Source organism: Prionailurus bengalensis, chromosome D1, assembly GCF_016509475.1.
Source record: "Prionailurus bengalensis isolate Pbe53 chromosome D1, Fcat_Pben_1.1_paternal_pri, whole genome shotgun sequence".
NCBI classification, from domain to species: Eukaryota; Metazoa; Chordata; class Mammalia; order Carnivora; family Felidae; genus Prionailurus; species Prionailurus bengalensis.
The window spans coordinates 74,983,928-75,002,388 of NC_057346.1; the positions used below are offsets into that span (position 1 = coordinate 74,983,928).

Here is an 18,461-nt window from a genome sequence, read left to right on the forward strand (position 1 = left end):
AAATTTTTTTAAAGGAACATAAATGATCAATATATGAAAAATACTTTAATTTCTCAAATAATCAAACAACTAAACATTAAGATATCATTTTTGTCCCTCCAATGGATAAATTTTTATTATGCCCTATTCATCACATTAAACTGGCAATCCTATTAAATAAAATCACCACATAATGCAAATGATGTACAAATTCATAAAGTAAAAGGTCAATGTTCCTGCACCTAAACTCCACTACCAACCACTTGGTGTTCATCCCTTCTTGTATTTTTTCTTCTTTTTAAAGGTTTTACATATATGAAAAATAGAGAAAACTGTAGAAACAAAGTAAAACGTGTCCCTAATTGCATGCTTTTTCACAGGATGTATATAAAACAAAAAGTGATAATCCTAACACCATCCTTTACTCTAATCTCACTTGACTCAACATATTCCTGATCTCCTTCAGGGATCTCTGGTCCTCCTGCCCTACAATTTTCTACGTATATGTATATTATAAATTATCCTTTCATAAAGATCTTAATTACTTATAAAAATGAGAACATATTGTATATCCTTGTAAGTAAATATATAGAGATAAGCAAAGGTTTGTTTTGCTTTAATGATAATACCTTCTGGTTAGGGCAAGAGTGCTGGAAAACTGGCATTCTACACTGATTTCAAGTGATGGTAGAAATACATTTTGTCTACCTTCTGGAGGCCAAGTTGGCAATATGTAAGAATAGCCTTCAAAATATTTCTAAGCTTTGATTCAGTAATTTCATTCCTAGAGATTTATCATTAGGAAATTATTAAATATTTATAATGTATACACATTTATGCTTATATGTATTTATATTTGAGGATGCTTATCATTAAATTTCTAACAACAGAGCAATCTGTAAATATATTATGCCAATATCCTTATGCTAGATCATCAGGCAACCAATTAAAGACCATGTATTTTGAACAGATTGTTTAATATGAGACATGCTCAATATAATAATGGTAGATGAAAAATACAGAAAACAAAATTACATAATGTGAGAAATTTAAAGCAAATAAACTAGTTACATATATCATTACAAAATTACATAATGTGAGAACTTTAAAGCAAATAAACTAATTACATATATCATTGTGAATGTATTTTTAAAACTTAATGCTCAGTTAAAACAAAACATGTAATAAAAGATTATATACAGTATGATTCAATTTACATAAAGGTCAAAAACAGGCAAAACAAAAAATACATTCTTTTTTTATTTAAGTTTTTATTTAGTTATTTTGAGAGAGCAAAAGAGAGAGGGGGCACGTAGGGAGAAGCAGAGAGAGAGGGAGAGAGAGAGAATCCCAAGCAGGCTCTGCACTGTCAGCACAGAGCCAAATGAGATCTCACAAACTGTGAGATCATGACCTGAGCCAAAGTCGGATACTTAACCAACTGACTCCCCTAGGCCCTCCCAAGACTATGAATAAATACATATATTACATAAAAACCTGTAATAAGGAGGGACTAGGAAATAATGCCCAATATCTTGCTAGTAGCTTTTCATGTGCTTTATAAGCAGTAAACAACTATAAAAAGAGAGGGAGCAAATAATAGTTGGCTCCAGACCTGGAGAGAGTGCTTCATGCAGGCTGCTGTCTGTCACTGGGGTTCTGGAACCTAGGTGACTCTAGGGAGCTCAATTTAAAATTACTTTCAAAGACCATACGAGGAGTGTCATTAAAAGAAAATTCACTTATTTGTACCATGAGAAAAATAATTTGTACCACCAGAAAAATAAAAACTTTTACAAGAAAATCCAAATTGATCTTACATGGCTCCAGTTTTGAAGATAGGGCAAGTATATTCTGCCTTGAGCATCCACATGTTTTCCAACTGAGACACCCATATTTGCAGTTGGCTTTAAGAAGCAAATGGGGGGAGCAAAAGGGTGGGAATCCAAGATCCACAAACGAATTGGTATGTTGTATGTATTACCTATTTGAGACAAAATAAACACATCTTCAAATAATGATGAAGCATATACATTATATTTATGGTACAGCTAGGTGGCATCTTAAGACCTGTAGTCTAGTCAAGTGCATATATAAAGAATTTACATAAATCGAGGCCTACTTCTCCATTTTCATGTTCCCACTGAAGCACCAGCATAACATCTGAAGAAATTTAATTAAGACAATGGCCAGCTCATCCAATTCCATTCAATAATATTTACAGGACCTATTGTACCAGGAGTCTGGGATACAGTATCTTCTCTATGTAACCTCTTTGCCCCACCCAAGCAGAGCTATTGTACCTTTCTTTAAAGGTAGTGGACACTTTTATTTTTATACTTATTCTGCATTGAAGTTACTTGCCTACAGATCTGTGTCTCCTTTTACACAGTAAACTTCCAGAGGGTTAGGTATTATTCATTTCTATTTTCCCCACACCAAGTATAGAGCCCAACATACTGATTGCTCAATAAAGGTTTCCTATATGCATAAGAATAAGTGAATGAATAAACACATGAAAAATTAATGAATTAACAAAGACGAATTGGATACATTTGATACTGACCCGCAAATTACTCACTAACCGTCACCAAGCTGGGTTAGATCACAGAACTTAGAGCTGAAAAGAACCTTAAGCATCACCTTGCCCAGTGTACTGAGAGACAGGAACTTGAGTGCATGATCTTCCAACCACACACGTGTAATGTCATGACTACTGAGAGCCAAAACCTCTGACAGCTCTAGTTGCCAGGAAGCCCAAATCTACGACCTAATAAAAGTGTAAAAACTAAACTTAAACTAGAAATCTGATCAACTCCATTAGCTGTATCTACTGTATCTCCTGATGGTCAATTCCTGCACTCACAGTCTTACTGCATGTCTTTCACTATACTTACAAACATGGCCGCTCGGGACCAAGAATGCCTACGTTTAAACCCTAGTTTCACCCACGACTACTAGCTCTATGATTTTAGGCCAGTTATTTAACTTGTCTGTGCCTCAATTCCTTCCTCTATAAAATGGAAATAGTAATAATAGCTCCTACCCCATAGGGTTGTTGTAAGGATGAAATTAGTTGAGGTATGTAAGATGCTTAGAACAGTACATCATATGGTAAGTACCATGAAGGGTTGGCAATTTTTGCAATTTACTTCAAACCCATGTTGAAGGTTTAACTATAGGGCAGGTATAAATAAAAAAGTATTGTTTTCTACTGAAATCTTTTTCTTGCTAAGAAAATCATCCTTCCACTGACAGCTACTTTTCTCTTCTTGTTTCTTCCTCTAAGGATACAGCAATACTCAACCCTGTATGCACATTAGAAACACTTAAGAAACTTGGAAACATACCAATACCTATGCCACTCTCCCAGTTTCTGATCCAATGGGATGGGGTATGGACAACATTTTTTAAAAGCTTCCCATGTAATGCTAATGTGCAACTAAGATTGCAAATCAGTATTATAGAAATGCCCTAATACTTGTGGGTCTATTATTTTATATCAGCAGTACTGAGAACAACACTCCTCTTCTATTTTTGTCTAAGTATTAAAAAAATTTTCTTAATTGAGATATAACTGACATATAGCATAACAGTTTCACCGTACAACATAATGATTTGATATTTGTACATACTGCAAGATGATCACTACAATAAGTCTAGTTAACATCTGTCACCATAGTGTCTAAGTATTTACTATTTGGCTATCGGCATAGCTACTGATCCATAGATAATTCTGATTATAAAGTCATGTGATTGTAGCACCACAAAGTGACTGACAGGTACTGAGACACCATCAAATTTCTCCAAAAGCAGTTATTCTGTCTAATGTTACATACTCTCTAGAGAGTGTTTTTCAAATAGTGGTCGCAATAAATGGGTCACAAAATTAATTTAGTGGGCTGCAAGCAATATTTTCAAATGGAATTGAAAAGAAAATAGAATACATGACAGGTATTATGGTGTTTATTTTTTTCTAATTTACTTTTGAGAGAGAGAGAAAGAGAGATAGGGAGAGGGAGAATCCCAAGCAGGCTCCACATGATCAGTGCAGAGCCCAATGTGTGGCTCAAACCCGCAACCTGTGAGATCGTGACCTGAGCTAAAATCAAGAGTCAGATGCTTAAACGACTGAGCCACCCAGGCACCCCTGGCAGTTTCATATATTAATGTACATATGTACATTACATGTACATATAATGCACATGTACTCACAGGTACACATATGAGTGCGTGCACATGCATGTATGCTAGCTGTGTATATAAAAGTACAGTATTTCTTATTGTGGGTCACAGTCAAGACATTTGAAAGCCACTGTTCTAGGCCATGCAAATTTTCTTGTTACATAATATAGCTGGAGTAGCCAAATCTCCATGGTGTCGCTTTCTGTGTTAAGTACCACACATTAGAGAAAAGGAAAGAAATGTCTATTGATGGTATCTTCCTAGTTGATCAAGGATCTGCTGCCCCCATCAATGCTCTTCCCCAGCAGCATTCATGCATTTTACTAGCCCATGCCTGGCAAAGCAACTGATGAGCCTGATTCCCATGTCCAACTGGTAAGATTTCACTACTGGTGTTCTGCTCTCTTCTTCCTTCTTCTTTCCCATTCTTTTCTGTCAGCCACTGCCCTGCCTCATTCCCTGCCCACTTAGCTTTCGGGAGTTCATTACCAAAGAGTCAGAAATCCTGGTAGAGTCCTCAGATCTGAAGTAATTATATCATAAAAATATAATTTAAGTTAGCTGTAAATAAAATTCAGATGGGTATCACTTATTAAGATGATACACATTTCTCAAGTACAGTGGATGAATAAAAAGTGTCATCATAACCTTCACACAATCTTGGAGAGATAATAAGAAATGATTCAGAAAATGTCTGCAGATACACATAAGGAAATATCAATGGAAGATTCATCTGGGGAATAGGACTGGGTAGGAGGTTAGTTATAAGCTTAACCTCATCCCTTCTCAATTTTTAAGTTTTTTTTTTTTTTAGCACAAGTATGCACTATTATTATACTAATAAAACTAAGAACTGAAAGAAATACAGGATTAAGCATCTATTATGTGCCAGGCACTATGCCAAGAGCTTTACTTATGGTAATCCACTTAATCCTCATAGTATCTATTATTGTAACATTTTACAAATTCTGGAGTTAGTATCTATTATTGTAACATTCTGACCTCTGATCAGCAGGAAGTAACTAATATGGATCACAAAGAGTTGATATAATTCTACTCAAAAGCAAAGAAAACAGAGTGTACTGCAAAAAAAAAAAAAAAAAAAAAAAAAAAAAAAAAAGGTACTTCGGTACCATTACTACCTTGGAAGATCCAGCTTAAGGATCAATGAAATAACTCCTCGGCTTTAGGAAATGCAGAACGCCAATGAGGGGCATTTTACCAATGATATTAAAATAAGATTTATGCCCTCCTGTTACCCCCTCACACTATCTTTGAAACCGAAATGCTATTAAGCAGTGATTCACTTGATGAGCTCCTCTGTTAATATATAATTACCCTTGACATCATTGGGGTGGGTGAGAATTGGGAATGAAATCAACCAACCAATCACTGGGGTGGGCAATAATTCTCTCTCTCTCTAACATCTAATCATAATAAATGCAGAACACAAGTAATGGGGAACAGGTCTGAGTAAAGTTTTCTAGGCAGCCAGAAAAGAGTCTGAGAGTTTGGCAGGAGAGGAACAAGGAGGAAAATAAAAATCAATTCTGCAATTTCTGCAGAGCCCAGCTCACTGCTCATCTACTTCCATCTCGAACCATATTCTTATGTATAAAAACCAAACTGAGGGGCGCCTGGGTGGCTCAGTCAGTTAAGCGGCCGACTTCGGCACAGGTCATGATCTCGCAGTCCATGAGTTCGAGCCCCGCGTCAGGCTCTGGGCTGACAGCTCAGAGCCTGGAGCCTGTTTCCGATTCTGTGTCTCCCTCTCTCTGACCCTCCCCCGTTCATGCTCTGTCTCTCTCTGTCTCAAAAATAAATAAACGTTAAAAAAATTTTTTTTTAATAAAAAAAAAATAAAAACCAAACTGAATTCCTATGCATTTCCTATGCCAAAGGAGGTGTCATAGTGGGACATAAACAGTGGCAGAATAAAACATGAGTGAACCTCATGCAGTGAGTGATCATGGAGGGGCAGAAATTAAGAAGGGTTTGTTAACAGTCTAGGACTACCATAATGAAGTACCTACTTCGAAAAAAGTCCCCCAAAATACAGCTCCGTGGTGTCTTTTGGGCAGTGTCTTCCTATAATACAGTGCTGAGTTTTTTGTAAAGGAGCAAATTCCACCATTCTCTCCCCATTTGTTTTCAGGTCCTCCTCATCCCTTTTTAGTTACTTCCTCTCTCAACTGCCCAGCAAATTCATTTATTACTAAGCCCCTTCAGTCAGTAATCAAATAAACTCAACCATGCAACAAATATTTACCAAGTATTTTCTATAAACACAGCACTATGTATTAGTGATTTGGGATATTAACCCTCTTGGGATTAAAGACCAGGAATAGGTTTTTAGTGGTGGGATTTCAGACACCCCTTCAGAAACTTCTATTAGAACCAAAGCTTCACTGGTTTTCTTCACATCATACCATATAAGCAATCACCTATAATACCTACCTGAAAGGTTAGTCCTCTCGAACACTGATAGAAGTAGGTTTGGACAAATAGGAAGAGTTAAGTATGGGTGAACTAGCGATTTTTTGTTTGTTTGTTTGTTTTTTGGCAAACACTTAGCTATCACTTGATAGCAGGCAGATCACTTGAAAATATGATGCCTTCTTTGAGTTTTAATGGCCCCCAATTTCCTACTGGAGTTTCAAGTTACAGTCTGATACAAGCGGTGTGGTTTTAGGTAAATCGCTTGACTAGGCTAAGACTGAGTTTCACCCATACAATGGGGACATCATACAGAGGGAAACGAGGAAACGGACAGGATCAAAACATTGATGTAATGGAGAAGAAGGTGTGATCCTTGCATTTTGCTATGGAAAGCAAAGAGAACTGTCCATAAAATCAGGCCTGTCTTTGTGTAGGGGCCCAGGGCAGGCTGCCCCAAGATGGGCCACTTTGGCACAAAGATTATTTTGAGTTAAAAGTAATCAAAACTTGGCAGATTCAGGAAAAGCTTTCTTCCTCCCTCTCAACTGCCTAAATTACAATGGGAGGAAGAGCCTGTGCCTGGAAGAGAGCTATTAAAAGAGACTCCCCTTTACCTAGAGTTTAGCTGCATAACAGGGCAAACTTTGTTTTTCCAAGTATCTCCTTTCTCTTCTTGCTAGTGGTCTTTCTCCCTTTTGTGTCTGCAGGCCCCTCCCCTCTCCTTAGCTCAGATAAGCTTCATGCTCCCTCACTGTCCTTGGAATCTCATGTCTGTGTGGATTCCCCACTACGCACACCTACTAAATTTGATTTTCTCCTGTTAACCTGTCTTATGTCAATTTGATTCTAAGTCCAGCTGGAAGGGCTACAGGGCAGAGGAAGGTCTTCCTCCCCAACATCTGTCTTACTCTCCTCTGTACCCCACCTAGCAGACTAGTGGGCACATAGTTGATACTCGTTAAGTATTTTTTGAACTGAACTGAATTTGTTGATATTAATCTAGGCCACCTTGACTGGGACAGCATTCTGCTATATGCAATAAGGTTCTGTGTACATCATGTTATATGTGAAAACACTTTAGAGAATGTTATGGGACTAAACAAATGTAAGCTCTTGTTAAACTGTTCTTTTACAAAATTCCCACATTTTCTCAACTTCCACACTTACCATGGTACATCACAGGAATAGTGCCAGTGAAATTCAGCAGGTCTTTCTGGGAACTATCTTTGAACACTGGAAGAAAAATAAAAGCCCCAAAATGTACACTCAAAAGTAGAAAAAACTGTATGAAAGTTTGTGCACACACATACCCACGTACAGAAGCACGCCTAATTTTTAAGGTTCATCATCTAGGCATCTGTAACTATGTTGACAAGGGGAAATTACCACATACTTGGCTTTTCTTAGAAAGCCAAGAGGATAGCTGAAAGCACAGAGGGCTTTGATACAGAAACTCCAGATTCTAGACCTACTTTCCCCACTTAGACACATGCAGCTTTACTGTTGAAGCTGTTACTTGAATCCCTTTGACCTTCAGTTTCATGATCTATAAAATAAAGCAAGACTACATCATAAAGTGGTCATAAGGATCAAATGTGATAATGTGAAAACATACTTAAGAACTTTAGGACCATAGCGGTGCCTGGGTGGCTTGGCTGGTTGAGCATACGACTTTGGCTTAGGTCATAATCCTGAGGTTCGTGACTTCAAGCCCCACATCAGGCTCGCTGCTTATCAGCACAGAGCCTGCTTCAGATCCTCTATCTCCCTCTCGCTGCCCCTCCCCACTTAAGAGTGCGCTCTCTCTCCTTCTCTCTCTCAAAAATAAACATATAAAAAAAAGTTTAGGACTATGAAACTCAGGGACATCATCAAATAACTGTCACATATTGTTGCATCCACACGACTCCTGAAACAGAATGCTACGGGCACCAGTGACAGTCACAACAAAGTTTATTACGATGAGAGGCAAGGCCGACCGATCGGGACCAACACTCTTGATAAGAGTGCGGCCTCGAACAGACGGGGTACAGAGTTTTTATAACCGATCACATCGTTTTATCATCACCTGGGAACAGAACAAAGAAACAGTTTCCAGATGAGTTAGAAACAGCTGCCTAATGAGGTGTTTATTTTAGACTTTCTGCCTCGAAGTTGCAACCAGTGGATCTCCTTGACCCTGCTTCTGATGCTCTTTTCTACGAACTTTTATTTCCTTAATTGGTGAAGCCTAATTTACAAGAGTATGAGGATAGTTTACCAGAGCAAAGCAAGGCTGTTATCTCTTAACCTTCAGTGTCAACACAAAGCTGTTATTTTTCAAGCTAAGCGTTAGCCCTACACTACAATTTAACCCTTACAATATAAAAGTTATCATCATTTTCAGATACCAGACTCCAACTTTACAATTTTAAGATTTTATAATTTTATAATCTTTAGATGCAATTAAGAAAAAAAAAGTTAGCTTTATTTTTTTTAAGCTCATTTATTTTGAGAGAGAGAGAGCGCGAGAGCGCACAAGCAGGCCAGGGCAGAGGGAGAGGGAGAAAGAGAATCCCAAGCAGGGTCTGTGCTGATAGCTCTGTGCTAATGGTGAGATCATGACCTGAGTCAAAATCGAGAGTCTGTCACTCAACCAACTGAGCCACCCAGGTGCCTCTGTAACTTTCAACTTAGTTTCACTTTTCTTATTGATTTATGGCTTAAATAAGTAAGATATTTTTTAAAGGAGTGCACTAGCTAGGATGATCACCAGGTATTGTACGTAAGTACTGAATCACTAAATTGTACACCTGAAACTAATATTACATTGTATGTTAACTAACATTTAACATACATACATACATAATTTAAATAAAAACTTAAAAAGAAAAAAAATATCTTATTGGTTTTGTTAATGTTAAAAGTGTATATGTCTGTAGAAATCTATTAAGTTACGGAAACATGAACTAAAGTGTAAGCCTCGCCCATAATTCCTTTATGGAAAGACAACCATTTAGCATATTCTTCTGAAGGCCTTTTTAAAAATTCATAAACTTTTGGGACGCCTGGGTGGCTCAGTCAGTTGAATGTCCAACATCGGCTCAAGTCATGATCTCATGGTTTGTGGGTTCAAGCCCCGTGTCAGGCTCTGTGCTGACAGCTCAGAGCCTGGAGCCTGCTTCGGATTCTGGGTCTCCCTCTCTTTCTGCCCCTCCCCCGCTAGTGCTGTCTCTCTCTCTCTCTCTCTCTCTCTCTCTCTCTCTCTCAAAAATAAGTAAAGATTAAAAAAAGTTCATAAACTTTTTTTTACATATGAAATTGTATCATACAGTCTGTTCTGTGAACTTTTTACTTATTTAATTCATTCATTTTTATTCTCTTTGATTCCTATTGTAAATAACACAATTATTATACTTTAAGTTTTATTTAGAAATTGTTCTTTTAATTTTATCTTAACTCACAGCTTGGGTTGTAAAAAAATATGTAAGATAATGTAGATAAAACATTTGGAAACATATCCGGCATTCAATAAAAAGTAGCTGTCATATCCCCGATCCCACTCATTTATGCAGCACCAAATAATGAGGTGCTAATCAAGAGAGGCCAGTCACAGATGGGCTAGAATTTAATAATTTCTTCCACATGTGAAATTAACTAGCTATCCCTAAGAAATACTTCAATAACTCCTCAAAATTTCTAATATATAAATCTGAATGAGATACATTTCTAACTAATTCTAATATAAAACATTCCCATGGAATATAAATAAGTTTTTGAAAACCATGCGTTTTGACTAATTTGTGGGTCCTAAAATCAATTTTGTGAATCTCAATTAGCATTTGTCTTTGAATGAAATGGAATGGAATAGAAAATGCCAGAGTGTACACACTATTTCAGTTATGTGTCTATGGAGTCAGGATATAAAATGCATTAAAAAAATTTTTTTTAAATGTTTGTTTATTTTTGAGAGAGACAGAGTGTAAGCGGGGGAGGGGCAGAGAAAGAGGGAGACAGAATCCAAAGCAGGTTCCAGGCTCTGAGCTGTCAGCACAGAGCCTGACATGGGGCTTGAACCCATGAACCATAAGACCACGACCTGAGCTGAAGTTGGTCACTCAACCGACTGAGCCATCCAGGGGCCCCTAAAATGCATTTTCAAGTGTGGTTTGTGGTCAGAAATTTTAAAAGACAGTGAAGTAAAATCTTTCTTAGGTAACTATAAGTGAACAAGATAACTAAAACTTTTGTTATTAATAATTCAGACTCAACCATTTATGTGGTAGGCAGAATAATGGCCTCCAAAGATGTCCAATATCCTAATCCTTGGTACCTGGGAATATGTTATCTTACTTGGCAAAGAGACATTTTAGATGCAGCTAAGGACCCTGTGATGGGGAAATTATTCTGTATTATTGGAGTAAGCCTAATCTAATCACACTGGGCCTTAAAATCAGAGATATGACTACAGAAGAATGGTCAGAGACATGCAACATTGCTAGCTTTGAAGATGGAGGAAAGAGATCACAAGCTAAAGAATATGGCTAACCTTTAGAAACTAAAAAAGGCAAGGCGGGGTGCCTGGGTGTCTCAGTCACTGGAGCATGTGACTCTTGATCTCAAGGTGCTGAGTTCGAGCCCTACCTTGTGTGTAGAGATTACTAGAAGAAATACATAAACTAAATAATAATAATAATAATAATAATAAAGGCAAAGAATTACATTCTCTGCCAGAGCCTCCAGAAAGGAATTAAGACCTGCCAACACTTTGCTTTTGGCCTAAATGTCTAACCTAAAGAGACATGTGTTGGACTTCTAGCCTACAGAACTCTAAGATAGTAAACTTGCGCTTTTTTGAGCTACTAATAAATTTGTGCTGATTGGTTGTTGTTTATTTATTCATACTCAAGCATAATTAACATACAATGTTATATTAGTTTCAGATGTACAATATAATGATGCAACAATTCTACACATTTCTCAGTTCTCATCAAGGTAAGTGTACTCTGAATCCCCTTTCTCTCTTTCACTCATCCACCCTCCCACCTACCTACCCTCTGGCAACCACCAGTTTGTTTTCTGTATTTAAGCCTGTACATTTTTGCTAATTTGTTATGGCTGCAACAGAAAACGAATACAATATAAATTGTATTAACTTAAATTTCCTCAGAAACCACAGGTCACAAAGTATAGTTGAAAATCAGGGGATAAAAGAGAGAAATGAGAAATTACAATTTTGTAGCTCTCTAAGTATAATTCACAATTTACTAAAGTTAATAGTAGAGGTTATGACTCTTACCATAGGTGTCCATGGAATATCTGAAATGTGGGAAAAACCTATTTACATTCTTCAGTTCTTCCACAGTTAGATCTCTGAACTTGTACTGAAAAGAGAAAGATGAGAACCGAGTAAGAATCAAGCTACAAGCTGCAGAACGATTACAATTAACACTGAACAGAACACCATATGCTAGGCCCCTGGCTCTGAGTTTTATGAACATGGATAGTATGTGATTTACTCTTTTTAATAATGACCCCATGAAGTAGGTAGCAGGGCTTATGACTGCTCTACTTTACAGAAGATGAAAATGAAAGCTAGAGAATCAAACTAACTTGCTGAGTTAGACAGTTAAAGAGTGAAGCCAGAGCTCAAACTCTGGACTTGGGCCTTTTATCACTAAATCAAACTAAATTTCCAAATACCTCCTGAAAGCTTAAGAAAGAGGGCAGGAGCACCACCCCTGTCACCACTATTCAAGATCCAAGGCTCCTTCTTGAATACCTCATTCAAGGAATGAGACACCCTGAATTCCCCTCCTAACCCTCCTGGCACGGCATCCTGGGTTTCAAAGGGAGAACAGACATCACTCAAGGGTTTGCAGTCAAGTTGAGTGAACTGCCTCTTTATTCATCCAGATGTACTCCCAGAAATACTACCTTGGCAAAGTCATTTAACTTCTTTGAGCTTATTTCCTCATTTGCAAAGAAAGCCACCTCCTAGACTTGTGCTGAGGATTACATGAAGGAAAGAAAAAGTATGTGAAGAATCTATTATCAATCTCAAAATGAAATTTGAGGAGACAGTTACATTTGCAATAGTATCAAAAAGAAAAAACTACTTAGAAATAATTTGAACAACAAGATGTAAAACTTAGTGTAGAAACTACAAAACATTGTTGAAAGAAATTAAAGTATATCTAAGTAAAAGAAAGCCATCCCTTGTTAATAGATCAGAAGACTTGCTATTGTTAAGATGGTAATATTCCCCAACGGATTCAATAATCAACAATCCTTATCAGTATCCCAACTGGCTTTTTGTTTGCAAAAATTTACAAATCGATCTTAAAATTCAAAAAATTAAAAACAGAATTACCCTAGCAAAGGAAACAATCAGCAAAACTAAAAGGCAACCGACGGAATGAGAGAAGATATTTGCAAATGACATATCAGATAAAGGGTTAGTATCCAAAATCTATAAAGAACTTATCCAACTCAACACCCAAAAAACAAATAATCCAGTAAAGAAATGGGCTAAAGACATGAATAGACACTTTTCCAAGGAAGACATCCAGATGGCCAACCGACACATGAAAAAATGCTCTACATCACTCATCATCAGGGAAATACGAATCAAAACCACAATGAGATACCACCTCACTCCTGTCAGAATGGCTAACATGAACAACTCAGGCAATAACAGTTGTTGGCGAGGACGCGGAGAAAGAGGATTGCTTTTGCATTGTTGGTGGGAATGCAAATTGGTGCAACCACTCTGGAAAACAGTATGGAGGTTCCTCAAAAAACTAAAAATAGAACTACCCTGCGACCCAGCAATTGCACTACTAGGCATTTATCCAAGAGATACAGGTATGCTGTTTCGAAGGGACACATGCACCCCCATGTTTACAGCAGCACTATCGACAATAGCCAAAGTATAGAAAGAGTCCAAATGTCCATCGACGGATGAATGGATAAAGATGTGGTACAGATATACAATGGAGTATTACTCGGCAATCAAAAAGAATGAAATCTTGCCATTTGCAACTACATGGATGGAACTGGAGGGTATTATGCTAAGTGAAATTAGTCAGTCAGAGAAAAACAAAAATCATATGACTTCACTCGTCTGAGGACTTTACGAGACAAAACAGATGAACATAAGGGAAGGGAAACAAAAATAATATAAAAACAGGGAGGGGGACAAAGCATAAGAGACTCATAAATATGGAGAACAAACAGAGGCTTAGTGGAGGGGTTGTGGGAGGGGGGGGATGGGCTAAATGGGTAAGGGGCACTAAGGAATCTACTCCTGAAATCATTGTTGCACTATATGCTAACTAATTTGGATGTAAATTTAAAAAAATAAAAAATAAAATAAAATAAAAAAAGAATTATCCTACAACCCAGCAATTGCACTACTAGGTATTTATCCAAAGGATACCAAAATGCTGATTCGAAGCGGCACATGCACCCTGATGATTATAGCAGCACTATCAACAACAGCCAAATTATGAAAGAGGCCAAATGTCCATTGACTGATGAATGGATAAAGATGTAGTATATATACGCAATGGAATACTATTCAGCGATCAGAAAAAATGAAATCTTGCCATTTGTAACAACGTGGACAGAACTAGAGTGTATTATGCTAAGCAAAATAAGTCAGAGAAAGACCAGTATCATATAATTTCACTCATATGTGGAATTTAAGAAACAAAAGAGATGAACACAGGGGAAGGGAAGGAAAAATAAGATAAAAACAGAGAGAGAGGCAAACCATAAGAGACTCTTAAAGACAGAGAACAAACTGAGGGTTGCTGGAAGGGTGGTGGGTAGGGGGTGGGCTAAATGGGTGATGGGCATTAAGGAGGGCACTTGTTGGGATGAGCACTGGGTGTCATAAGTGATGAATCACTGGGTTCTACTCTGGAAACCAATACTACACTGTATGTTAACTAATTTGAATTTAAATAAATAAAATTTTTAAAATTCAGATGGGAATGCAAGAGACCTAGCACAGCCAAAAACAATCCTGTAAAAGAACAGAAGAGTTGGAGGATGCATACTATAATTAAAAGACAGGTTATAATAAAAACACAGAAAACAGTAAGTATGGGAGAGGATGTGAAGAAGTCAGAACCCCTGTATACATAAGCTACTGCTGGTGGGAGAGTGGTACAGCCGTTTTGGAAAAGTTTGGCAGTTCTTCAAAAGATTTAAGCATAGAGCTACCGTACGACCAGCAATTCCACTAAGGTATAGAACCAAGAAAAGTGGAAACATACGTCCACACAAAAACATGTGCACTATTGTTCAAAGAAGCGTTACTTATAATAGCCAACAAGTGAAAACATGCTAAATCTCCATCAACTGATGAATGGATAAATAAAATGTAATATATCCATAAAATGGAATATTCAGCCATAAAAAGAATAAAAGAATTGATACATACTACAACATGGATGGATGAACCTTGAAAACGTTATGCTAAGTGAAAGAAAGCAGACACAAAAGGCCACATATTATATGATTTGTATATGGAATATCCAGAACAGGCAAATCCATGAAGCAGAGAGCAGATTAGTGGGAGCCTCTCTGAGCCTTAAGTTTTTCATTTGCAAAAGATATACAGCTCCACTGCCTACCAACTGCAACCGGTATGTATGAGGACCTTATGATTAACATATGTAAAAGTAAGATATTAAACAAAAACGCATACAATAGTAAGTACAGACAGGAAGTGATGAATCCACATAAAGCATATCTAAGTTAGAGAAAGGCCTCCAGCAACAGCTGTCTATAATTTGCATTAGAGTCCAGTAGAGTCTAGAAAATGAGAGGGAAGGGGGAGGATCATTTTAAGATAGGAAGAAATTTGGCAGAAGAGAAAGCCCATCATTATGAACAACTTGAGGGCAGGAATCACCTCTTACTCATCTTTGTACCTCCCCACAGCACTTAGCACGGGGTATGCCTCTGATAAATACAGGCTGGATGGGAGTTAGCAAAGAGGTAGATTTGTACGAGAATGATCCACAGGACTGGGCATCAAAACTAAGAAGTGAGGGGCGCCTGGGTAGCTCCGTAGGTTAACCGCCGACTTCGGCTCAGGTCATGATCTCGCGGTTCGTGGGCTTAAACCCCGTGTCAGGCTCTGTGCGGACATCTCAGAGCCTGGAGCCTGCTTCGGATTCTGTGTCTCCCTCTCTCTCCGCTCCTTCCCCACTTGTGCTCTGTCTCCCTCTGTCTCTCAAAAATAAATAAACATTAAAAAAAATTAAAAAAAAAAACTAAGAAGTGATCAGTATTAATTACAGCAGGGTGAAATGAGTTCCAGATTCAGGGTCCCTGACTCAGCATAAACAAAAGTGAATGAAATCATCCCACCAATGTACAGAAGGCTGCACTGCTGTCAGCTGAAATATTCATTATGAATGAAAACAATTTTGTTTTGTTTCCTACTTAAAATTATAAGCTGTTTTCTAGATCTTTAATGTCCCATGAGAATGTAATTATTAATGGCATACACACCATAATTGATTTAATTGCAAAACTGTTATAAAAGTGTGTCAAAAGAGGGCAAAACCACTCTTCCTTAGGGACTGAATACCCAAATGTCACTAGTATAGTCAAATATGTGATTTGCCTTAAAAACATTTTTTTTAATGTTTATTTTTGAGAGAGAGAGAGAGAAAGAGGAACAGAGAGAGAGACACAGAACCTAAAGCAGGCTCCAGGCTCTGAGCTGTCAGCACAGAGCCCGCCTGACACAGGGCTCGAACTCACAAACCGGGGGTTCGTGACCTGAGCTGAAGTTGGACACTTAACCGACTGAGCCACCCAGTCGCCCCTGATTTGCCTTTTTGACACCTAAAAAGACAGATCTATTTTGTTTGTCCTAAAAATTTTTCTTCACATCATTTTCACTATATATGAAACAGAATATCTTCTTATTATAATATTAAGACACACATTCCATTACTGTTCCTATTAACACCGAAGAGAAGTCTGCCTAACATTCTCTAAGGAAATGTGCCTCAGACAATCCCATGTGCTTAAAGGGTGGAGGCATGCCACTAAAGAGGAAAACTGGCCTGTGAGATTCGAAAGCTAAAATAATTATACTGTCATAAAAGTCAGTAACACTGAGAAAATTGAGAAGTTACGAAAATTTTAGCTTTATCTACTATACTACAGTATTTTTATTCCGTACACTTATATTTATGAAAAGTATGTAAGAGTATTCTTATATGACCTATGTTCAAATGTAGGACACATTGAGGAATATTTTGTGGCATCATGTCATTAAAAAAATGTTAACAGGAGGCGCCTGGTTGGCTCAGTTGGTTAAGCCTCCAACTCTATTTCAGCTCAGGTCATGGTCTCATGCTTCACGGGTTTGAGCCCCACGTCTGGCTTTGCATTGACAGTGTGGAGCCTGCTTGCGATTCTCTTTCTCCCTTTCTCTCTGCTCCTCCTGTTAGCTCTCTCTCCCAAAATTAAAAACAAAAACATTAAAAAAAATTGTTAACAGGAAGGTATCTTACAGATCAAGTCCAACTTACTGTTCTACGAGTGAGCAGAGCAAATCTAGGTTAAGTTACCTGTCCAAGGTAACCCAACGAGGGATGTGGGAAATAGGAATTAGGGAACCAGATAATCTTTCTAAACTTAATATCTAAGACAAATTAAAGGATATATACACATATGTGTATGTGTATATATGTACATATATATATAAATACACACATACACAAACATATACACTAATTTTGAAGAATGAACAGCATGCCCCAACTCACTCACATGTGATTTAGAATAGTAACATCTAACAAAACTTTCTGCTATGATGGAAAAGATCTACGTGTGATAGGTCTAATAGAGTAGCCACCAGCCACATGTGGCTGACAAAATGTGGCTGGTGTGACTGAGAAACTCAATTTTTAATTTTAGCTAGTTTTGACAAATAGCCACTTGTGGCTCCTGGATACCATACTGGACAGCACAGACCTCTCCAACACCATTACATCTGTCTGAGTACTCCTCTCAACCACTCAACTGCCTCCCCTGAACTGTATATTCACTTTCCTCTGCTTTTGTCCTCTGGTTTTATCATGCATGTGCGTGCATCCCTAAACAACACATTATTTAGTATTCATATTTATTGTTTAGTTTTTAATTTAAATTTTGTTGGCTTTATCAAAACATAATTTTGCATATACCCTCCAATTTTTTTTCACTCAACATCATGTCTCTAAGATTCATTTGTATTGTTGCCATGTTGTAGCTCAGTCATTTTCATTGCCACATAGTAGTGTTTTCCATTGTGTGGATATACAACAAATTATCCTTCCTTCTGTTAATGTACGTTTGGGTTGTTTCTGTAGTTATGAATAATTATGCAGGTATCTGTTGCTTCATACACTATGAATTCTCTATGGTAGCCACCTAGAGGTAGAGGGGATATGAAACCCACATAATCAAATTAACAAGACCCAACGGTTCTTCAAAATGGTTAAATAACCATTTAACCACCAGCAGTGTGGCTGAGGCAAGTGCATCCTCCAAATCATCTAAATTATCTTAATTTATGCTAATCTAATGAGAGAAAAATTATGAAGTTCTTTTTCTACTCTCAACTTTAACAGTTCTTCCCACTGAACAATAAATACATCATGCTTCCCTCCTTAAAAAACTTGATAGAGTGGTTCTCTGAAGAGGAGACACAAAGGGTGTAATCGTAAGTATGATGATACTTCTCTTCCTACAAGATGATACATCTGCACCTGTCACAGTAGATAAAATCATTCAAGTCACTTAAATAAACATTTCTACTCATGAGGCTTCACAACCCTGCACGGATGTACAAACTGCCCCAA

At 37.5% G+C, this 18,461-nt stretch overlaps 1 protein-coding gene across 1 annotated transcript in view; it reads right to left on the reverse strand.

The window, feature by feature from the left end:
- Positions 1-18,461, reverse strand: part of UEVLD (UEV and lactate/malate dehyrogenase domains) — a 55,350-nt gene that overhangs the window by 35,524 nt on the left and 1,365 nt on the right. Inside the window, 3 exon segments of the mRNA XM_043580770.1 lie at positions 1,800-1,963; positions 7,771-7,836; positions 11,882-11,966. Of these exon segments, the coding sequence (XP_043436705.1) occupies positions 1,800-1,963; positions 7,771-7,836; positions 11,882-11,966 (315 nt within the window).